This window comes from Chiloscyllium plagiosum, chromosome 2 (assembly GCF_004010195.1).
Source record: "Chiloscyllium plagiosum isolate BGI_BamShark_2017 chromosome 2, ASM401019v2, whole genome shotgun sequence".
In the NCBI taxonomy this organism is placed as follows: domain Eukaryota; kingdom Metazoa; phylum Chordata; class Chondrichthyes; order Orectolobiformes; family Hemiscylliidae; genus Chiloscyllium; species Chiloscyllium plagiosum.
In genome coordinates this window covers 44,210,291-44,234,475 of record NC_057711.1, presented here as the reverse complement: position 1 = coordinate 44,234,475, position 24,185 = coordinate 44,210,291, and the positions used below count along the sequence as shown (strand labels likewise).

The 24,185-nt window shown below is 40.6% G+C and overlaps 1 protein-coding gene and 1 non-coding gene across 2 annotated transcripts; both read right to left on the bottom strand.

The window, feature by feature from the left end:
• Positions 1 to 216: 216 nt before the first annotated feature.
• LOC122559250 (cytochrome c oxidase subunit 7C, mitochondrial) lies at positions 217 to 4,526 on the bottom strand. Its single transcript, XM_043708635.1, has 3 exons — positions 4,342 to 4,526; positions 1,348 to 1,478; positions 217 to 329 (listed from the first exon to the last, which is right to left on the bottom strand). The coding sequence occupies exons 1-2, from the start codon at positions 4,417 to 4,419 to the stop codon at positions 1,362 to 1,364; spliced, it is 195 nt and encodes a 64-aa protein (XP_043564570.1). The 5' UTR covers positions 4,420 to 4,526; the 3' UTR covers positions 217 to 329; positions 1,348 to 1,361.
• Positions 1,221 to 1,285, bottom strand: LOC122539759. The gene has a single exon (XR_006309176.1). It is a non-coding gene; the product is annotated as a small nucleolar RNA Z39 (small nucleolar RNA).
• Positions 4,527 to 24,185: the final 19,659 nt, after the last annotated feature.

Sequence of the window (24,185 nt, the reverse complement as noted above, 5' to 3'; positions counted from 1 at the left end):
TTTTCCAGCAACACATTTTCAGCTCTAATCTCCAGCATCTGCAGTTCTCACTTTCTCCTAAACCTGCAGATTAAGCAAGATGATTTGCAAAAAGAAAGCACACAAAGGAGAGGTTCATTTTAAACCTAACACCCAAGACGTAAATTTTAGTATATGAGACTCTGAACTCAGCCAAATACCAAAAGTAGATAAAGATAAAGCACAAAGAGGGGAATATTTAATTTCTTAATATTTTTATTTACAAGAACACCTCACTGGAAAGATTAACAGACTCTTGAGGATATAAGCTGCTCAGCAGATATCTACCACAGTTAAGGTGGCTTTTTAATCTGGAAAAGAAAAAAAAAGTTTAGAAGTACTACGAGTCTAACCAAAACATTTAAGTATAAACAAGATCTTAGAAAAAACACACAGGTCTTGCAAACATTTGTAGAGAAAGGGACGGAGCTGCCATTTCTGATCTGTGACCTTTCATTGCCAATAAAGCTTTGGAAGGGGAAGTAGGGGTGCAAAGTACTTCAATTCCTAGCTGGTTCCCTTTAAACAGATGGAGAATGAAAAAAGTCCAACAGTGCATTTTCCAATAATTCTGAAGTGGTACTATGAAACTCTGCAAAAGCACATGCAGATACTCCAAACTAACAATAAGTTTGACAAGTATTGTACTCTAATCAACAAGACTGGTTTTGTTCTTCAAAGATGTATAATAAAAAAAATTGCTTTTATGGTCCTTTCATTACCATCCTAACTTTGTCCCTAAATCCAGAATGCGCTAACTCTAGCTTACAGTTTCCAAAAGACTTGAATCCAGGTTAATGAAGCTACATTAAGTGTAAAATATTTAGCATAGAATCAACTGTGGCTTACACAAATTCATAAATTCTTTAAAATGGTGATTGAGATTTAACAGTACCCTGAAAAATAACTACACTCAAGTGATCCAGCACTGGACAATTATAATGCAGAATGAAACTTTGTCAAATGCTTTCTGTCCTACTAAATTATATGTGCCAAACTGAATACTTGCTAGAAACTTAGTGTGTTGACGGGAATTGCATGGTAATACCTACAAAGTAATTGCTGATGCTAATCACAAGTTATACTCAAGTGTCCAAATATGGCCACATGATAACATGGTTGATCAATACCTACTTAATGACTCATTGACCAAATACAAAGTGACAACCACATTGCAAGGGTAAACAAGTTATGGGGTTTGGTGCATCAGAAAGCGTTTACAGTGTCACAGTATTACTCATAACAAAAAGATTCACATCATATGCACCAGATAAACAATTGATTTTGAATTTATTCAATCTCACAGGAAAATTTTAGATGGTCACGTACTGAATAATGTAGTCTCATTTCTTGAGCATTTGGTGCCAGACTAAAACAAATGGAGCAGCAAAGCCACTACCAAAGAATACTGTCATCATCGCCAACAGCCTCCACTTGTTCTCCACAGAAAATGGCAAGTTCTGTTAAAAATAAAAAAAGGAAACCAATTAATCCAAGTCAAATAAAGCAGCAAATAATAAATTTGGTGTTGGTACATCAGCAAGCGTTTACTGTGTCATGATATCATTCATTTAAAGAATTCACATCATTTGTACCAGATACTTCTAGAAAAACACCATCATATAGTCACAGCATTCAATACAAAACTGACCCAAATGGTGCCAACTACTAGAGATAGCACAACAGTTTTTTATGAAAGCAATACTACTTCAAAGTAGTAGAAAGGTCAAGATTCCCTTTTCAAAACAACAAGAAAACATGCTAGAATATCCCATTTGACTATTATAGTCAGTGGTAACATTTGTCACAAACTTCAACGATCTCCACAATATGGAATGCTCCTTGCTTGATAACAAAAATCAGGCAACCTTGTCTAACTAATGTCCCTAAAGTGGGGAATCACACTAAAGACTAGAGGATAAAATTCACTGATTAGCCTCAGTGAAATTTACATGGAGCGAAATAAGAATGGACATACATATTAGAAGCTGAATAGTTACTGTCGAATGTAGGTATTAACAGTGATATTGAAAGCATAAAGGGGAAGTTCTCTGTCTAGTGCTTTCAAGAACACTTTCTCAAAGTGCATGGAGTCTGGTCGCAACAGATTATCTGCAGTTAAACATCAGAATTCAAAGTGCCAATCAATGACTTCAGGGCCACTAATAATTCAAACCAACTACAGATGAATTTTCAATTTGCTAGTGGTTATAAATTATGAAATTAATTTAATTCTTTACATATCCAGGATGAGTTTACTCATCTGAGCAGAGTTATCATTACTGGTTTACTGTACAATACAGATTCTAGACTTGAGAAATATCAGTCAAACTAAACATTTTGCTCAAAAAAAAAATCAGCCATCAGTCATTCAAAATAAATGGAGAGAAAAGGCATACCCATCTGCAAGGTGACTGCAAGGATAGAGAAACAGCAAAATGCCCAATTTTGAAGTTTTAGAAAAAGGTACAGGCCATTAAAAAAGTGTAGTCACTAAAATGCAAATTTATAGAAGAAAATAACAACTGCTGAGGACTAAACCATTGTTTCCAAATGCAAATGAGCACTTTTCCACATTCCAATGACTCCATAAAAAGTACATGATGAATTGTAGGCTTTTTTTTAGATTAGATTACTAATCTAAAAAAAAAGCCCACAATTCTCCATAAAAAGTACATGATGAATTGTGGGCTTATGTTATGAAAAATGGTTGAACAGGTTAGGCCTGCATTCATTGCAGTTTAGAAGAATTAATGGTGAACTAAGTGAAATTAGATTTGAAGGGAGCAGATAAAGTAGAAATCTGGTGGATCTATCTAAAGTAGAAATCTACTGTGGCTGAGACTAAAACTCAGGGACATCATTTAAGATGAAGCACCTCCCATTTAAGTCTGATAAAGCGAAATTTCTTCACTCAAAATTATTAAGAATAGTGGAATTCTTTTCCCAGAGGGTCATGGCAGGCAGGAGTTTACATTTATATATTTAAACTTGAAGCATTTTTTTGATAGGCAAGAGCAAAGGGTTTAAGAGTAAAAGCAGCAAAAAGCAGAGCTTAGACACAAGGATCAATCATGACTGGTGGTGCAAATTCAAGCACCAAATGGTACACTGCTGCTCCCAAGTTCTATACTGGAACACCAAGACAAAACTGATTTACGTAATTCAGGTATCAAACAGAGGATAGGTGCAGATCAATCACAAGGGTGAAAGTTAAGTGAATAAAAGGAAAAACAGAATGTGGAAGATAACAGGTTCAAATAGCAAAAAACAAAAGAAATAACAGCAATCCACAACAACTGCGGATGCTGGAGATCTGAAAAAAAAATCATAATCCTGACAGATTCAACAGCCTTCAAACATTTAACACTGCTTTCTGCCCACAAATGCTTTCATGAGCAATTTCTGCTTTTGAAAAAAAAACAAGCTGCTGGGATAAATTCAGCAGGTTTGACAGCATCTGTGGAGAAAGAAAAGAGTTAACACCAGGCCCAAATTGACTTCAAATCTGAAGCAAAAACAGGAAGTCAAGACAGACAATGGGGACAAATACCAAAATGGAGGACAGCATTCATGGTTTGAAGCTGTGGAACTATGGCCAGAAGGCCAGAGTGCCTAAATAATAAAGTGTGCTGCCACTCCAGATTGTGTGAGGCCTATTACAACATTGATGCACAGGATGAAGATAGAGTATTGCAAACGACCTAAAGGTCAGGATCGTGCTGGAGGACTGGGCAGGGGTGTTCTGAAGAGCAACTGCCTGATCTGCGTTTGGCCTCCCCAGTGTAGCACGTCAAATAACGCAGACTATATTGAAAGTGATACATAAATCGTTCCTTCATCGAAAAAGGAGCCTTGGGCACTGAGGTGGTAAAGGAACAAGGTGAAACAAGGGCATTACATGGAGTTGGTTCCAGTCAATCGGGGGGGGAAAGAGAGTTTCGGACACGGAAGGGAATGATACTGAAGCAGAGACACGGAAAGGCAGCTTCCGCCCCACCAGGGGAGATGCTGGTGGTTCTGAGCCGCTACTCCAGCTCCGAGACATGGGAACAGTGAGGCCTTTTACCGCGCTCTCCTCGCCGCAGTAACGTTCAACCCGCTACAACTGTGAAGGCGGCGGACTGACCGGCCCGTGGGGGGTGGGGGGAGGTGGAAGAGAGGGTAGAAGACAGCGCTAGCCTTGGGCCAGGTGGTCCAACAGCATCGCGGCCTCCCCTCACACCCACCGACCGCCCGCCCGGAGGAGGCCTCACGCCTCCCGGCTGCAGTTAACGGAGCCCCCGCCCGAGACACTTGAATCTCCGTCCGTCCGTCCCGTACCTTTCCCGGTCCCTCCTCATAGTGTGACCTGCGGATCAGCGAGGTGCTAAAGTTGCGAACCGTCCGTGCCCACAACATGTCTTCCCGTTCACTAACGACTCGAACCTTCTTCCTGACCTTCCCCTGACCGTCAGCGAGGTCGCAGTGCACTGTGGGTAATCGTGGCGCAGCCCAGACCGAACTACAAAGACCAGCATGCACCACCCTCACTGCGCACGCGCATTCGCGAGTGACTCAGCTCTGTTTAAATAAGGCCTCACTGATTTAATGTGGTTAAAAATCCCACAACACCAGGTTATAGTCCAACAGGTTTATTTGGAAGCACAGTCTATTGGACTATAACCTGGTGTTGTGGGATTTTGAACTTGGTCCACCCCAGTCCAATATTGGCACCTCTTCAACATGATTTAATGAGTTTCAAGTTTATTGTATAGATAATTACATCTGTGTGCAGTGCAATTGACATGGATGTGTTTAAAATTGCCTGAAATGGGAAGACTTTCACACCCCAACGCAATCATTTTCTCATCTTGATCACAAATCTTTTTAAAAAGGCTATTGTGTTCAACGAAACTGATGTGAAATGGCAAAATTGTTTGAGAATACGTGAAACACTGACCAGTAAACAAAATTGAATACAGTATGAAGCAAAATGCTATTGTGGTGAGTGAATGTGAAAAAGTGCTGGTGACAGTGATAGCAAGTATAAATTCAAGAGGGAACATGAATGAATCAGGTAGAGGAAGAGAAAGAGACAGCAGAAGAATAGTAAAGCAGAGAAAAGCTTAACTTGTAAGGAGAACCAGTATGGATGATGCTGTTTTTGATAACTCATACTATTTGATATGTTTTATTTTCTCAGTATGCTAAAATGTATTGTGTTTTTTTTTGAAGACCAAATCAACACTTACAGTATATTGGCAATAAAGCTTCAGGGAAGGATGATGGGCTAATATTTACTTGGTCTTAACATATTATTAGGACAGAAACAAGTCTTGGAATGGGGTCAGTAAAATTACTGTTACCATTTTTATGTATTGCTATGTATTTGAAATATCCACTTGTCTCTGGAGGTCGGCCCTTTCAATATGCAAGCTTCTTTGAATTATACAGGACTCTGCCATTTCAGACAGAAGTGAGCATTTGCAGTGCATTCTTCAGCCCATTTCACTGACAACCTACCTGAAAATTCATAGTAAAAGGCAACACAGCAGTTATTTGTTTTGGAGCAGAAGTACTTCTCACTGTCATAACATGCTTTGTCTTTTTCTTTTGTCTTTGCAGTCAATGTGTGTATGTACACATCCAAAACCTTAGAGATCCCAAGCCTTAGAGTGTTGATTGCTCTATGACAGTGGAATTATTGGAGAGATATGCTGCTATTAGTGCATTGTTAGGAGGATGAGTGTGGAGGATTCTAACCACTGTTGACTACCTACCCCTTGGCCATTCAGGTGCACAGAACAGGATACAGGCTGAGGGATGCCATACATGCCCACTCCCATCCCTGCCTTCAGTGAAAAGAATATTCCAATAATTTTTTTCTTAAGTTGCAGCAAGAACAGAAGATTAATATGGTTGTGCCAGGAAGATAATTTGAAGGAAAAGAACAGTACAAGTATTTGGAAAATCAAGATCAAGTGACTGCAGCAGGAGGTGGGGATTTGGGGACCAGTGCCCTTTGATAATGTACTGAGAGAAAACCATAGCATCTCATCAATGCTCATTCCTGTGAGTCTATCCTCAAATTTACCATTAGGCCACTTCTAAACAGAGACAAAGTCAATCAGCTCTCTTCAGTGTGGTACCAATGCATGCTCATAAAAAAAACCTTAGAAAATATTCCTGAACCTCAACTGTTCCAAGGCTTTCAACAGCATTGTAGTGACTGAACAGTGTGCAAACTGGAGAAATAGCAATTTGGAATTGTGTACATTGGAACCTCACAATCTAAATAATTGTAAGTGATACAACATTTTAAGGCTTTTCTTCTTGCATAAATATCTCTTCCAATAAAATAGTGATGCTAAAATTCTGCATTTAAACGAAATATGATGTTGAATGATTACAGTAAACTAATTGGTTCAGGCTTTGAATAAAAGGTTCAATTGCACAATTAAAATTTCATTAAACATGTCTTAGCATGAATAGTAATATAATAATCTGAGCACATGCTACTTTGTTACTTCTGATCTTCAGTGCATAATTACCTTTTGTGCAAAAAATTTCACAATGAAATCTAGTCAGTTAGTAGATAAGAAATAAGGCACAATTTGTTTCTTCATTGTGGTTATATCAATATTGAGTTTTGCTTTGTTTTCGAAACATGTATAATATGTACTCTTTGCTTAGGAACATGGAAACAGTGCCTTTCAAGCTGTCAAGCTGACTCAGCCATTCAAATAGATCATGGTTGATTATTTATCTTGAAGCCCTTTCTGACACTTTATCCACCCTATCTCCATAATTCTTTACATGATTAATAATCAGAAATCTATCAACCTCTACTTTAAATATATTTAGAAACTAAGCTTCCACAGATATCTGAGTTAGATACTTTCAAAGGTTTACAACCATCTGAGTGAAAAAAATCTTCTCCTCATCTTGGTACTAATGACATCCCCCTTTATTTTTAAGTTCCCCAACCAGGGGAAACATCTGACTTCCATCTCATTCTATCTCTAAATTATTTTGTGGGTTCAATTAGATAACCCCTAACAAAGGCTCATATTCTTCAGTCTCTCTTCATAGGTTAGTCCAGCCAGCCCAGGGAACAAGTCTGATGAGCATTCGTTTCACTCCTTCCACAGTAATAATACCTTTCCCGAGTAAGGAAAATTCATCTGATTTGATCAGTGTTCCAGGATGGGAGAGTGAATAAGGCAGGTAAGGGGACCCAGAAGGCAGGACTATAAATGTCAAATACGTTTAAGATCCTTTCAATTTATTTGGACAAAGGTGAGGGTTGCAGGTTGGATAAACTATGGCATTGTGATACATGAAGAGAGGATCTAAGAAAGAATGTACAGGTAGTAGGATACAGGACAGTGAGGGTGATTGGCACTGTTTTCTACAGCACTGAGTGAGAGTCCAGATAGCTGTGTTGCTGTCAGAGCTGGAGAGGAATTTGGAGTGACAGGGGGAAGTTCCATTCGCTTGTAGACAATCTATGTACAATTAAGCAGGACAGACAAGGAGGTTCTGCATAGTCAGTACGAGGAGCTAGGTGTCAAATTAAGAAGCAGAACCTTAAAGGTCATAATCTTTACATTACTACCTTAGTCATGTGAAAATTGGTGGAGTGAAAATCAGTACAGAGAGAATAGTGTGTGACTCAAAGATTAATTGTCGAAGAAGGCCTTTTTCCTAAGGTACGGGAGTCCAAACCTAAAGGGCATAAATTTTAGGTGAGAGGAGAAAGATGTGAAAAGAACCTGAGGAGCATCTTTTTTGCGCAGAGCTTGCTGTGTGTATGAAACTAGCTGGCAAAAGAAGTGATAGAGGTGGGTACAGTTGCAACATTTGGAAAGCACCTGGATCGGTATATGATTAAGAAGAGTTGAGAGGGAGATGGGCCAAATGCCGGCAATTGAAACTAGGTCATATTGGGAAGTCTGGTCGATGTGGATCAGTTATACTGAAGGGTCTGTTTCTGAGCTATATGACTGTTTCAGTGGGTTCTGGCTTGTGGGGGCACTGGCATCAATACTGGGGAAATTGGGATCTGTACCAATGGGACAATTTCTCATGAACCCAGAGTGGCGAGGTAGTGGTGATGTAGTAATGTCACTAGTCTAGCAATCCAGAGGTCTAGCCTAATATCCTGGAGATGTGGCTTCAAATCCCACTACAGTAGTTGATGAAATTTAAATTCAATTAATAAAGATCTGGAATTGAAACTTATGCTGAGAAACATTAACGAATATAAAACCACAATGTTATTTATCATCGCTTGTTGTGAAATCCCACTGGATTTACTAATTTAGGGAAGGAAATTTGCTGACCTTATCTGGCCTGATTTATGTGTGATACAAACAGCAATGTTTGATTCTTAACTGCCCTCTGAAAGCAACTCCCTTGTTAGGTCCACACCCCCTACCAATCCACCCTCTACTCCCAGCAGCTTCCCTTGCCACCGCAAGATGTGTAAAACCTGCGCCTATACCTCCCACCTTACCTCCATCCAAGGCCCCAAAGGATCCTTCCACATCCAGCAGAGATTTTCCTGCACATCCAAACACGTCATCTACTGTGTCCATGCTCTCAATATAGTCTCCTCTATATTGGGGAGACAGGACACCAACTTGCAGAACGTTTCAGAGAACATTTCCAGGACACACGCACTAAACAACCCCTCCGCCCTGTGGCCAAACATTTCAACTCCCCCTCCCACTCCACCAAGGACATGAAAGTCCTGGGCCTCCTCCACAGCCAAATCCTATCCATCTGACGATTGGAAGAAGAACGCCTCATCTTCCACCTTGGGACCCTCCAACCACATGGAATCAATATTTATTTCACTAGTTTCCTCATTTCCACGCCCCACAAGGTTATCCCATATTCAACCCTCCAACTTGGCACTGCCCTCTTGAAGTGTCCTACCCGTCCATCTTCCTTCCGACCTATCCGCACCGCTCTCCGCTCTGACCTATCATCATCACCCCCTACCTTCATCTACCTATTGCATTTCTAGCTACCTTCCCCCCCACCCCAGCCCTACCCCCTTCCCATTTATCTCTCAGCCCCCTTGGGCCTCTTTCCACATTCCTGATGAAGAGCTTTTGCTCGAAATGTCGACTGTCCTGCTCCTTGGATGCTACCTGGCCGGCTGTGCTTTTCCAGTGACGCACGTTTTGACACTGATCTGCAGACCTCACTTTCTCCCTGCCCTCTGAAATTGCTTGAGCAAGAAACTCAGTTCAAGGGACATGCAGGAATGGGCAACAAATGTTAACGTTGTCAGCAACGTCTGCATATCATGAAGGCATTAAGAAAAAGAGAATGCTGGAATCCATGTTGCAACTCATTTTAAATTTATTTGCCACAATGAATTATGACACCTTTGAGGAAGTGTATGATATTTACCCTTGTAAACATTTCCAGTGCCAGTAAGATCCTGCAAGACAGATTTGCGTGGTTTTTATTTTGTATCATTACTAAGATTTGTTCTTGTTTTGGACAAGAAAAACATTCTCTGTTTCTAAACTAGTGTCTGGTAAATAAATTCCAGGATTGTATTGGATTAAAGTAAGTGGGCAAATGTATTGCAGATGAAGTGTATAATATGGATAAATGTGAGGTTGTCCATTTTGGTAGCAAGAACAAAAAGGCAGATCAATATATGAATGGCAATAAACTGGGAAAGGGGAAAGTGGTATACTGAAATCTTGTATACCAGTTCCTAAACGTAAGCATGCAGATGCAGCAGGCAGCGAAGAAGGCAAATAGTATGTTGGTCTTTACAGTGAGAGGATTCAATGACAAGGTCATGGATGTCTTGCTGCAATTGCACAGGGCCTTGGTGAGGCCACACCTGGGAGCATTGTGTGTGATTTTCATCTCCTTATCTGAGGAAGAAAGCTTTGGCTATGGAGTGAGTGCAACAGAGATTTACCAGACTGATTCTCAGGATAGCAGAACTAACATATGAAGAAACACTGGGTCAATTCGAACCATATTCATCGGAGTCTAGAAGAACAAGGTGGGATCTCATAGAAACCTCTAAAATTCTAACAAGATTAAACAGGAATAATGCAGGAAGGATGTAATGATGACCGGGGAATATAGAACCAGGGTTCACAGTCTAAGGGAATGATATACCATTTATGACAGAGATGAGGAAACATTTCTTCACCCAAAAAGTGACAAGCCTCTGAAATGGGGATACATTGATCAAATGGTTAGGAGAGAAAGTGGGAACAGGATACTGAGCTGGATGAATAGCCATGGTCATATTGAATGGTGGAGCAGGCTACAAGGGCTGAATGGCCTATTGCTATTATTTTCTGTATTCTCATTTTTCAGAGCTCCTACTCTTTGATTGGGCTATGTCGCTCAATATCTTAGTCAGATGGGAGGCCCAGGAGCCAATTGGCAGGTCACCAGTTGTATGGTTGAGCTGGCCACTGATGGCAAAGATTAGAGTGGTGCTGGAAAAGCATAGCAGGTCAGGTAGCATTCGAGGAGCAGGAAAATTGACATTTTGGGTGAACAATCTTCATCAGGAATGGCATTGATAGCAAATGCAGGTTTAGAATACTTTTTTCACTTTATGTCAGTTCTAAAGTTCATGGTAAAGATTAGCTCAGCAGGAGCAAACCACAATGGTTGACAGCTTTGGAAATCAAAATGAAGAACTAATACTTTTTCTCAAACATTCCACACTTCTCGTGTTATCATGACGCAAATTACTCACATATTGCTCTTATTCTGCCTCTCCCAGTGCCTAACCCAACCCTAAATAAAAATATTCCTATAAATTACTTTCAGATCAACCTATTCCGATATAAACAAAAACAGAAGTTGCTGGAAAAACTCAGCATTTCTGGCAGCATCTGTGAAGAGAAATCAGAGTTAATGTTTAGGTCTGGTGACCTTTTCTCAGAACTGATGGTAGCTAGGAAAATGTTGGTTTGTCTGTAGAAGACAGGGTGGGGGGAGAGGTTAAGGAGTAAATGATAGGTGGGGATCGAGCGCAAAGAGAGAGAACAATTGGATAGACAAAGGAGTGGATAATGAAATGGGTAGGAGAGTGAATAGATGTTAATGGAGACTACTAGTGGCTAACAATAGGTAGTGTGTAATGGCAGGCTATGTGATAACAGGCCTGGTGTGTGGGGTTGGGGGCTAGAACATTGGAAAGTTCAGGACCTAAAATTATTGAACTCGATATTGAGTCCAGAGTGCTGCAGGGTCCCAAGCGGAAAATGAGATGTTGTTCTTCCAGCTTATGCTGAGCTTCGCTGGAACAACGCAGCAAGCCTGAGACAGGGATGTTGGCCAGGGGACAGGGTAGTGTGTTAAACTGGAAGTTCAAGGTCATTTTTGCAGGCAGAATGTCAATGTTCTGTGAAGCGGTCACCCAGTCTATGCTTCACTTTCCCAACGTAGAGGAGACCACATTGTGAGCAGCTAAAACTGTAGACTAGATTGTATGAAGTGATGGCAAAGTGCTGCTTTACCTGGAAGGTATGTTTCAACCCTTGGATACCTGAGGAGGGAGGAGATAAATGGGCAGATGTTATACCTTCGGCAGTTGCAGGGGAAGGTATCGTGGGACAATGGGTGGTTGTTGGGAGTGAAGGAGGAGTGGATCAGGGTATCCTTGAGGGAATGGTCTCTGTGGAAAGCGGCACGGGAAAGGAGGGGAATATGTGTCTGGTGGTGGCATCTTACTTGTGTTGGCGGAAATGGAGGCTGATGATTTTCTGGATGTGGATCTGGTGGGATGATAGGCAAGGAGAAGGGGAATGGAAGGGAAGAGAGGAGGTGAGGACGGAAGTGCAGGAGATGGGTCAGACCTGGTTGAGAGCCCTGTCAACACCAGTGCTAGGTTGAGAAAGAAGGTGGATATTTCAGAGGTTCCCTTGTCAAAGTTCCCTTGTCATCGGAACAGATGTGACCAAGACGGAGGAACTGGGAGAATGGAATGGAGTCTTTACAAGAAGCAGGGTATGAGGATGTATAGGCCAGGTAGATGTGGGAGTTGGTGGTTATAAGGGCCTGTTTATCCCCAGAAATGGAAACAGAGGTGAGGAAGAGAAGGCAGGAGTTAGAGATAGACCGGGTGAAAGTGAGGGCAGAGTGGAAATTGGAAGCAAAATCGATTACCATTTCCAATTCTGGATGAGAGGGGAAAACAGCACCGATAACATCATCGATATATTGGAGAAAGAGTTGTGGGTGTGGGCCGGAATAGGACTGGAACAAGGAATGTTCCATATACCTCACGAGAGACAGGCATAACTGGGGCCCATGCGTGTACCCATGGTCACCCCTCTGATTTATTTGTCCAACTGTTCTCCCTCTTTGGGCTCTATCTCCACCTATTGTTTACTACTTACCCTCTCTCCCACCCTGTTTTCTGTATATAAACTGACATTTTCCGAGGTCTCATTAGTTCTGAGGAAGGGTCACCAGACCCGAAACATTAACTCTGATTTCTCTTCACAGATGCTGCCAGACATGCTGATCTTTTCCAACAACTTCTGTTTTTATTTCTGATTTGCAGCATCTACAGTCCTTTTGGATTTTGTTCTGATATAAAGCACTGGATTTGAACAAGGCATCACCATTGCTCTACAAGAGCTTTTTTTGTTGAAATGCTCAGACTGCAAAGGAAGAGAAACTTTTATGAGGCTTCTAATTTACTGTGACAGAAAATATTTTTCACTTTTTAAACATTTTTCTCACATGTAATCAGGTTTTATTCACTATGTAATGGGTAATTTCTATCATTGTAAAATTAGAATTGAATTAATGTGGTTCATTATGGAAAAGCTTGGAAGTCATTTTAAAGGATTATAAATTGGATATTCACTTCAAAAGGGGAAATCATATTTAAAATATTCTTCATAGAACTGTCAGATTATTAACAGAATGCATTAAATTGTTATGTAAAATCAAAAATAGTACAGAAAAGCCTGCCCAACTGCTACATTCCATGTGGTATAGGTTTAGCCACAGTTTGGTTATGAAGTGAGTTCCAGGATTTTGACCCAGCAATAGTGAAGGAATGATCATACTGTTCCAAGTCTGGATGGTGTGTGGCTTGGAAGAGGTTGTGGTGTTCCCATGCATCTGCTTCCCTTGTCCTTTCAGGTGGTAGAGAGTCATAAGTTTGGAATGTTAAAGTAGCCTTAGAAAATTTCTGGTTTGTGCCTTGTAGATGGTACACATTACTGTCACTATATGTAGGTCATGGAGAGTGTGAATATTTAAGGTGGTTGATGGGGTGCCAATCAAATGTGCAACTTTTTCCTGGAGGGTGCTGCACTTCTTGTTGGAGGTATACTTACATCTTGTATGTTTTAGATAGTGGGCAGATTTCAGGAGCCAGGAAGTGAATTATTCACTGCAGATTTCCCAGCTTTGAACTGTTCAAAGTAGTATTTATGTACATGGTCTGATTCAGTTTTTGGTGAATGTTAAGCCCCAGTGTATTGATAGTGGATAATTCAATGAACATAATGCCTTTGAATATTCAGGGTGGCACGTTGATACAGTGGTTAGCACTGCTGCCTCACAGCGCCAAAGACCTGGGTTCAATTTCCACCTCAGGCGACTCTCTGTGTGGAGTTTGCACATTCTCCCTGTGTCTGCGTGGGTTTCCTCCGGGTGCTCCGGTTTCCTCCTACAATCCAAAAATGTGCAGGTTAGGTGAATTGGTCTGGCTAAGTTGCCTGTAGTGTTAGGTGAAGGGGTGAATGTAGGGGAATATATCTGGGTGGGTTGCACTTTGGTGGGTCGGTGTGGGCTTGTTGGGCCGAAGGGCCTGTTTCCACACTGTTAGTAATCTAATCTAATAAAACAGTTTAAATCAATGAAATTAACTTAGGCCAATGTCAGACATACACTAGAAAACAAAGGGAGAGTTTTTATTCTTGAGTCAGGAGTTGAGAGGCCCAACTTCCCAATCTGACTGGGAGGAAAGTGGTCTGGATGATCAGGTTTTTGTTCCAGGATTTATCCACTTTCCCTAGAAGCTTAAAAAATACAAGAAAATAGACCTCTAACTCTCAACCCTCATAGTCCCCTCACTCTCCTCTGCCCCATCCAGTGCAATTTGTGGCACATTATAGCTCCCAGCCATCCACATGGTGCTTGATACCCTAATGCCAACCAATGCTTTTCTATCCAGCCGTATGATCCTTTATTTCCAACTTAATACCCCCAACCAATACTGTTCACCCGCGACTATTTTCTTCTATACCTTTCATGCCAATTCACCTGGTATCCACTATGGGCAGACCTCAGGAGTCAAGCTGAGATGAAATAAATAAATTTCTTTGTGTCTATTACAATGCTTCTTTTTAAAGAAACATAAAACCTCATCCAATCTATTTACATTTCTTCAGGTATTAAATCCCTTAAAAACAAACATTTCATGCAAGTTCCTAATTGCTTGTAAAAATAAGCATTTGCACACGTAGTCCCACATGTAATACTTTATTGGAGCTCTCAATCAAACCATGAAATAACAGTCACCCTATTGAAATAATGTGGTTGAATCAGTTACATAGCACTAATCCAATAATAGGTTAGCATTGAAATGACAGCACTGATTTTCTTTTAAAAACAGCAACCTTTTCTAATTGAAAAGGCAGAAGCTTGAAATGCCTTGACAGCCATAATGAGTTGTTACATTATTCACACATATTCATGTTTACTTTTAACAATTTTAAACTGTGCTTAACATCTCTTAGAGACACATTTTTCTTTCAAAGACATGTCTTATCATTCAGAACAAAATATTTGGAACTACCCAATAGGTCCCTATCTCTCCAAATAGCACGAGCAGCTTGAGGATATTTTCTTCAAATCTCTGAAAACCGTAGGTCTCACAAACATTCCACAACCAACATTTGCATTAGTTTAAAGGCATCTTTCATGTTATTTCATGGAAGATGGGTGAATATATTAGAACGAGTGTGGCATAAGTACAGGAGATTATAGAAAGTTCCAGAGAGCGAAGAAGTCTGAGGCACAACTTCATTTATCATATTTAAATGAGAGATCTGCAGACGATGTCCAAAGATGTAGAGGTTAGATGGATTGGCCATGCTAAATTACCCTGCAGTGTCCAGGGAAGTGCAGATCAGGTGGGTTAGCTACAGTAAGGGTGGGGCTGTAGGGATTGGATGGAGGTGTGGGTCGGGGTGGGTTGCTCTTTGGAGGGTCAGTGACAACATGCTGGGCCCAATGGCCTCCTCTACAATGTAGGGATTCCTTGAATGTAATGATTAATTATTCACTCATCCTTCCTTTATTAAAACTGCAAGTAAGAGGGTTGGGGATTCACTTTAAAATTTTTTACATTTTTAGAGATTTAGAAAATAAAATTTATAAAATAACAAGGGGTATAGATAAGGTGAATGGCAGGGGGATTTCAAGACTAAGAGGCATATTTTTTAGGTGAGTGGAGAAAGAAAAAAAAAACACGAGGGGCAATTTTGTTACACAGCGAGTGGCTTGTATATGGAATAACCTTCCAGAGGAAGTAGTAGATGCGGGAACGGTTGCAACATTCAAAAGACATTTGATAAGTACATGAATAAGAAATGTTTGAAGGGACATGGGCCAAACACCAGGCAGGTGGGACTGGTTTAGTTTGGGATTGCGATTGGCATGGATTGGTTGGACTAAATGATCTGTTTCCATGCTGCATGACCCTCTGACTTACATCTCAGCTAATGCAAATCAACTCATTTCAGATGTTTCAATCTGTGTTTTTGCAGATTAGGTTTGCATTTACTTCTCGTAAAGTGAATAGTTTGTCCTCCGATTCTGCTGTTTTGTCCTCCCTTAATATTATTTTTCCTGTGTGAACATACCTAATTGAAATAATTGCTCCTCATCATCTAATTCCTCCTTTCCCTGTATTGTTTTGGTTATTCTTTCCAGTACACTCTCAATTGTTGCAAATTTTAAAAATATATTGTGGCAGCTAGAACTTTGCACAATACCTTATGCATGGTTGCACTGAGGCTTTATAAGATACTGTAGTAGAATTATATCACCAGCTCAGCTCACTATTGACCTTCAAATACATCTCAATATTTAATTTCCTTTACTCAATGCCACTGAAAATTGTTTTGATAGCTTAAATTTATTGTCAATAAGTCTCTCAGATCTCTTTCATTTTTCATCTCCGTTTACAATTGCTAAGCTAGAATAAACTGAATTGTCTTATTTATATTTATCTTGTGGTCTGCTGAATGTTTCAAAGTTCAACAAGTACAATGCCTACTGAAAACTGCATTCTCACAGATGAAAGAATTCCTTTCAGTGATTAAATTTATATAGTACATCAGTGCAAAAGATGCCTAGGTCTTTGCAAACATGCTCAAGGTGCATGCGACCCACATCTTTGCTTTGAGTGTATAGTGCATCCCTTTTTAAACACAAGTTAAGGGTAGGGATCAATCAGGTATAGATTGGTTTAGACTTGGAAAAAGAACAAAAAGACCTTAAAATAGATTTGCAGTCTTAGCAGACTCAACTCAAATTTATGTTCTGACACAGGCACAAAATATGACTATAGAGTGCTTTACTGCAGCAAAGATCTCTCAAAGGACTGTCATCTATCTGATACATTTTTTTCTGCTGCATCTCTGGTCACAGAGTTCAATAAATTCCTGCAATGCTGCTTGGCATTTTATGAATATTTTTAAAGCAGTTATTCAAATCAATCATCAAGCTGTCCACCAGAAGACATCCAGAGAATTACGTTGAATTGCTCTATGCAACAGTTTGAGTAATTCATCAAGGACAGACTGTGGTATAGATGTTGGAGTTCTTCATGAATAGATTGTATAGAAGCTTTACAGAAATTTTGTCAATATTTCCAACTAATTTGATGCCATTGTCAATTCTTGCAAAGGAATTTAGAATGTAAATTGAAATGAAGAGATCTCTGGCATTGCTAGTCAGAGAAAAAAAATACAATCACCAATGTCCCAAATTTTTAAGCCAAGGCATGGATAGTGTGGTGTAATGCAGTCAGCTAGCACAGGCAATGATACCACACTTTTGTTTTCAAGTCTCATTATAATTTTTGTTTTGAATTTTTTGAGTAGCAGCCAGCCAAAACCCATGACAGGAAGCTTCAACTGAGATCGCTTGTGGGAAGCCTCTAACAATTAGGAACTGAGAGAATGAAAGACTACACTTGGCAAGCAGGTGGGGATGAATAAACAGCAATTCAGAGAGAGGTAACTAGAAAGCAGACCCCTCTAACCTTGTCAGGGGTTGGGGATGGAGCTATAGGCTCAGAGTTTGAGGCTACAGGATTAAGGGACAGATGGAGAGCATGAAGTCCTCTGTGAGCAGAGGAGCAAGTAAGACTGAATAGGCCATGGGGAGACAAAGGCTTTCTTGAGGGACCTGGAGATTATTCCTGCTCTTCCTAGGCTACAGGAGTGTTATAATAGGCCCTTGCCTTCTGGAGGAACATGTCTCAATTTCTATTTACTGTTGTTGTTTTTTCTGAATTGTGAGGAATCCAGCTGGAAATTAGATTAGATTAGATTACTTACAGTGTGGAAACAGGCCCTTCGGCCCAAAAAATCCACACTGACCCGCCGAAATGTAACCCACCCAGACCCATTCTCCTACATTTACCCCTTCATCTAATATTATGGGCAATTCAGCATGGCCAATTCACCTAACCTACACATTTTTGGATTGTGGGAGGAAACTGGAGCACCCAGAGGAAACCCACGCAGACACGGGGAGAATGTGCAAACTCCACACAGAGAATCGCCTGAGGCGGGAATTGAACCCGGGTCTCTGGCGCTGTGAGGCAGCAGTGCTAACCACTGTGCCACCGTGCCACCCACAATTGTGAATCTTAAATCTAAATTTGCAAATTCAAATATGCAAAATACACATTGGTGGATACCTGTATGAAGGATTAAAGTCAGATTTCACATTTTGTGATTTCTAACCAGCTCTTGTCTTTTGCAGGGTTAATACAGCAATTCAAATGTGCTAGATAAAAGATGACTGATTGCTAACTACAATTTAGTTCCTCAGACATTCAGCACAGTGAATCTGGGCAATCACAATGTTCTTGTTCATACAACCACTATTTTCACGACACAAACAAGCTGATAGATGCACGTTGCATAATTGTTATACAAGTGGTATCATATGATGGATCCAAACTGTTTATTTAAGTATATCACCATTTGAGTACATCACCCAGAATATAAGGTTTATTTAATCAGCAATAACTTTGACCAAGTTATAACAAAATGGGAGCTAAATTGGAAAGTCCCCAAAATTGGATGTGGAATTTTCTGACATACTGTTACCCTATGCCTGTTCAAAGTGTGGCAGGCAACAGCTAAACTTCATTACATCTGCCAATTTCCCAAATCATGTGATAATCATCAGTGCAGAATGTGCTCTTGAGTGGCTTTAACAAGGAAACCTGACTTTGTGTGAGGCTAGCACTACTTAAAGCAAATCTGCATTTTTAAAAATCAGACTGCATCTTTTAAAGACAAGTTACATTCTTTTTAAGACCATCAGAAAACCATAAAAATGTCATTGAGATTACAGATGTAGATGATGCAAGAGGTTGACCAGATTATCTCCTTTCAAAAGAGGCATCTAAAGAGATTTGCATTAGATAACAGAAGCAAGGCAATCCATATCATCCCTCTTGTTCCAAAGTCTTTGATATATGGCCCCAAGAAATGTAATGACCTTACTGTATTAATCAAGCTCAGTAAATACATCCTTACATGCTGTGAGGATGTGGGCGGCACCGGGGCACAGTGGTTAGCACTGCTGCCTCACAGCGCCAGAGACCCGGGTTCAATTCCCGCCTCAGGCGACTGACTGTGTGGAGTTTGCACGTTCTCCCCGTGTCTGCGTGGGTTTCCTTCGGGTGCTCCGGTTTCCTCCCACAGTCCAAAGATGTGCAGGTTAGGTGAATTGGCCATGCTAAATTGCCTGTAGTGTTAGGTAAGGGGTAAATGTAGGGGTATGGGTGGGTTGCGCTTCGGCAGGGCAGTGTGGACTTGTTGGGCCGAAGGGCCTGTTTCCACACTGTAAGTAATCTAATCTAATCTAATGTAAAAATGGCCTCATATTGCACCATTCATTGCATCACTTCATTTTTCTACCAACAATCTAATTCATTGACAGATCTAACTTCACATTCATAATGTCACCTCACCATCATACACTTAGCACAATTGCAAGCCATATATTTATGTCTCACAGCTTGCACATAGTTCTATTCAACTGTGGAAGGCAGTTACCTTTCAAACATATTGCATCATTCTCACTAAAGCACTTCTACATCGTTTGTCAGACAAGATGACCTACAATAGGTGGCAAAAGCTGCAAAAGGACAGGAGACAAGCCTACTTTGGACTCCATACTGACACTGATCCTTAATGAGAGATGGATACTGTTGTGAGGTACAAGCTGCAGATGGTGCTGCAATGTCACTTTGCCCCAGCCACTCATCTCCACCACTTCTTTCTTCACCAACATTCCCTTTGATTATTTATGTTGATATAGTCGCAAAAGAATGTGATGACTGAGGATGGTTGTGTAGATCAATAACAAACTGACAAGGCAGAAACACTGTCATTTAGTCGTCAATTTAATCAGACATGCTGAGCCATCGGCTCAGATATAGAAACTGCAAGTAGTCTTGGGGCTAGTATAGAAACATAGTGAATCACTGAGCATAACTATGGGTGGGTTGCGCTTCGGCGGGTCGGTGTGGACTTGTTGGGCCGAAGGGCCTGTTTCCACACTGTAAGTAATCTAATCTAATCTAATCTAATAACTGATCTGATGCCTGGTCAGTAAGATGGGAAAGCAAGTATACCAACATTCCTGAGGGCAGAGTTGCACAAGTCTGCTGCATCAGGTTCGGACGAGATTTTCTGTGGGGTGCCACACCGATAGTTATGTGCACAGAAATGCTTAGTGCATTGGCAGGTCTGCAAGACAGCTATTGTTTACTAAGGAGCATCGGGTCAGAGGTCCAATTCAACATAGTGCAGAACTTTACACAGAACAGGAAGTCCCTTCTTTTTCATGTGGAAGTGATGGCTAACACCATGAGGACGTCCGCAGAATGAACCATGTTGTAACATCTGATGCCTCAGCTTCCTTTTCAGCACATGCAGAAGCTACTTTATATCTAAGTGCTGCATTGGAAATTCAGACCAAAGTACTGAAATATCAGCTCATTGCTATACAAAGTCCCCATTGTGCCATGCAGGTTCTGACTGGTTCAATCATAACTGGAGATAACAGTGCCCAAAGGAGCTTGCATGTTTCCAAACATGTCAGCAATTTGTGCTCCAGTAGATCATTGAGCTTAGTAATGTGCCAGTCTGTGCAAATGACACTGATTCCATTGAGTGTGAACCTGTTGTCCTCTCTCAGAATACCAGCATTTGTTCTCTTACTACTACTGCTACTCCACTGATGTCCTGTTGTAGCGTGTCAGTTAACCAGACCAGATTCCTGCTGGAGGTGCAGTCTTCAAAGTTCAGAAAATCTGGAGGGAATCTTCCATAGCCTTCTGCAGTCTTTGCCGCTGAATTTCAACATATTTTCATTAGCCATGCTACAACCACTTTCAGATAGCACAATATCTTGTACATGGTACACTAGGACAGCCAAAATTCACCCAACAGTCAGGCATCAAAGCAAAGCACAAAGGTAATTAGTTGAGTATTGCATTGAATATATTGTTGTATAAAGGTGGGAGTGAACAGTGGCATTTAGTTGTCTTTTATTTGTAGAGCGGTATTCTAGCTAGCTGCCTAACTAGGTAAATAGAGAAGCCTTTAATCTAAATAGTGGATTAAGGGATCAAAATTGGCAAGATGTGGCAAATCGAAAAATAGAGACAAGGCAAGAATCAGCCACCTTGACAACTGCAGGACATGAAAAGTCTGCTGTACAACATAAAATTAAAATTCCTCCAATACCAGGTATTTAGCAGGATTGCTAGAACCACACGAATTAAAGATAACTAATTGGCATGGTTTACCATCATTAAAGAAATATAAGATTCGAATATAGTGCCATCCAGATCAATAAGAGGAAAGAGTTGGAACCATTGACTTGAAAATGAAAATTCTAAAGGTCAACATATTGGCATCCCAAGCATGCAGCAGGGAAGTGAGAATTAATAGATTTTGATTTTACTTGAGAAAGTTGGAACATTCTTCAAGGCAATCATCATAAGGACATGATATTGCATAAATCATTGGGGAGAGAAACAGGCTATTCACCCCAACTAGTGGGGTTTTACAGTCTCATCAATCTGTTCCCATTCTGTCTCTCTTATCTCAGTCTTTCAGCGAACTTTTTGATTCTTTTCTCTTTCCTGCACTTTGCACCAAAATTCACCTGTTGCTAATATCCACATTGAGTCATAGAGCCATAGAAATGTACAGCACTGAACCAGACCCTTCGGTCCAACCCATCCATGCCAACCAGATATCCCAACCTAATCCAGTCCCACCCGCCAGCACCCGGCCCATATCCCTCCAAACCCTTCCTATTCATATACCCATCCAAATGCCTCATAAATGTTGCAATTGTACCAGCCTCCACCACTTCCTCTGGCAGCTCATTTCATTCACGTGCCACCCTCTGTGTGAAAAAGTTGCCCCATAGGTCTCTTTTATATCTTTCCTCTTTCACCTTAAACCTATGTCCTCTAGTTCTGGACTCCCCCACCCCAGGGAAAAGACTTTGTCTATTTATCCTATCCATGCCCCTTATGATTTTATAAACCTCTATAAGGTCACCCTTCAGCCTCCGACGCTCCAGGGAAAACAGCCCGAGGCTATTCAACCTCTCCCAATAGCTCAAATCCTCCAATCCTGGCAACATCCTTGTAAATTTCTTCTGATCTTTTTCAAGTTTCACAACATCTTTCCAATAGGAAGGAGACCAGAATTGCACGTAAATTCCAAAAGTAGCCTAACCAATGTCCTGTACAGCTGCAACATGACCTCCCAACTCCTGTATTCAATACTCTAACCAATAAAAGAAAGCATACCAAACGCCTCTTCACTATCCTATCTACCTGCAACTCCATTTTCAAGGAACTATGAACCTGCACTCCAAGGTCTCTTTGTATAGCAACACTCCCTAGGACCTTACCATTAAGTATGTAAGTACTGCTAAGATTTGCTTTCCCAAAATGCAGCGCCTCACATTTATCTGAATTAAACTCCATCTGCCACTTCTCAGCCCATTGGCCCAAGCAATTAAGATACTGTTGTAATCTGAGGTAACTTTTTTCGCTGTCCACTATATCTCCAATTTTGGTGTAATCTGCAAGCTTACTAACTATATCTCTCTGCTCTCATCCAAGTTATTTATATAAATGATGAAAAATAGTGGACCCAGGACCGATCCTTGTGGGCACTCCACTGGTCACAGGCCTCCAGTCTGAAAAACAACCCTCCACCACCTCCCTCCACCTTTGAGCCAGTTCTGTATCAAAATGGCTACTTCTCCCTGTAGTCCATGAGATCTAACCTTGCTAACCAGTCTCCCATGGGGAACCTTGTCAAACACCTGACTGAAGTCCATATAGATCACATCTGCCGCTCTGCCCTCATCAATCCTCTTTGTTACTTCTTCAAAATTGAATGGAATCCGAGCTGGACTTCCTCATTCTATTGCCTGTAAACTTGAGATCACCCACAACTTGGTTAATGGGCTGAAGAATGACAGATGGAGTTAAATTTGGATGAATGTGAAGTATTGTGTTTTGGTAAAACAAACAAAAGTAGGATTTATAAAATTAATAGTAGTATTGTAGAATAGAGTGACCTAGAGGGTTCAGGTACATAATTCTTTGAAGTCTGCATCACATATAGATTGGGAAGTGAAGAAGGCATTTAGCATGCTTGCCTTTACAGCTCAGCCTTTTGAGCATAGGAATTAGAATGTTATGTTGGAGTTATACAGTACGATGGTGAGGCCTCTTCTAGAGTACTGTGTGCAGTTCTGGTCACCTTGCTATAGGAGGGATATTATTAAGATGGGGAGAGTTCAGGAGAGGTTTGCCAAGGTGTTGCTAGGAGTAGAGGGTTTATGCTATAAGAGAGGCTGGATAGGCTGGGTTGTTTTTCACTGGAGTGTAGGAGGTTGAAGCGTGACCTTACAGAGGTCTATAAAATCATGAGGTGTGAAGATAGGGTAAATGGCAGTTGTCTTTTCTCTCAGGTGGAGGATTTCAAGATGAGGGGGCATATTTTTAAGATGTGAGGAGAAAGATTGATAAAAGACATAAGGAGTAATTTTTTTACACAAAGTGGTTTGTGTGTGGAACTTCCAGACAAAGTGGTGGATGCGGGTACAGTTACAACATTTAGGTAAGTACATGAATAAGGAATATTTGGAGGGATCTTGGCCAAGAACAGGCAGGCAGAATGGACTAGTTTAGTTTGGGATCATGGTTGGCATAGACTAGTTGGATTAAAGGGTCGATTTCCATGCTATATGTCTCTATAATGCTATGCCTCTATAATAAAGTAAAGATCCTGAATCTGATTGCACACAGAATTTGAAGTGGCAAAGTCAGATAGGCAACGTAGTTAAGCAGAAGATATTATAGAGTGTTTGGGGATAGTTTCTTAAAACTCAAGAGTAGGCTATCCTTGACCTAATATTGTACAATGAGATAAAAGTAATTAATGATCTCAAGGTAAGGGAGCCCCTAGAAAGCGCCAATTATAAATGATTGAATTTTATCCCATTTGAAGGAGAGAGGGGTGGATCAAGAACCAGAGGGCATAGTTTTAAAGTGTTTTGTTAAAGAAGCAAATGCAAGCTGAGAAAATAAATCTTTACACACCAAATAGTTAGGGTCTGGAATGCATAGCCTGGGAGTCTGTTAGAGGCAGGTTCATTTTAGTCATTTAAGAGAACACTGGATGACTATTTAAATAGAAACAATGTATACAGTTATGAGGATAAAACAAGAGATTGCCACAAATGTAAATTACTCAGAGAGTTAGTGGAGACGCAATGGGCCAAATAGTCTCATTCTGATCATAATAATTAGGTGATTCTGTGGTAATTGATTGCAATGCCATGAGATGTAGGATGATTTGGAT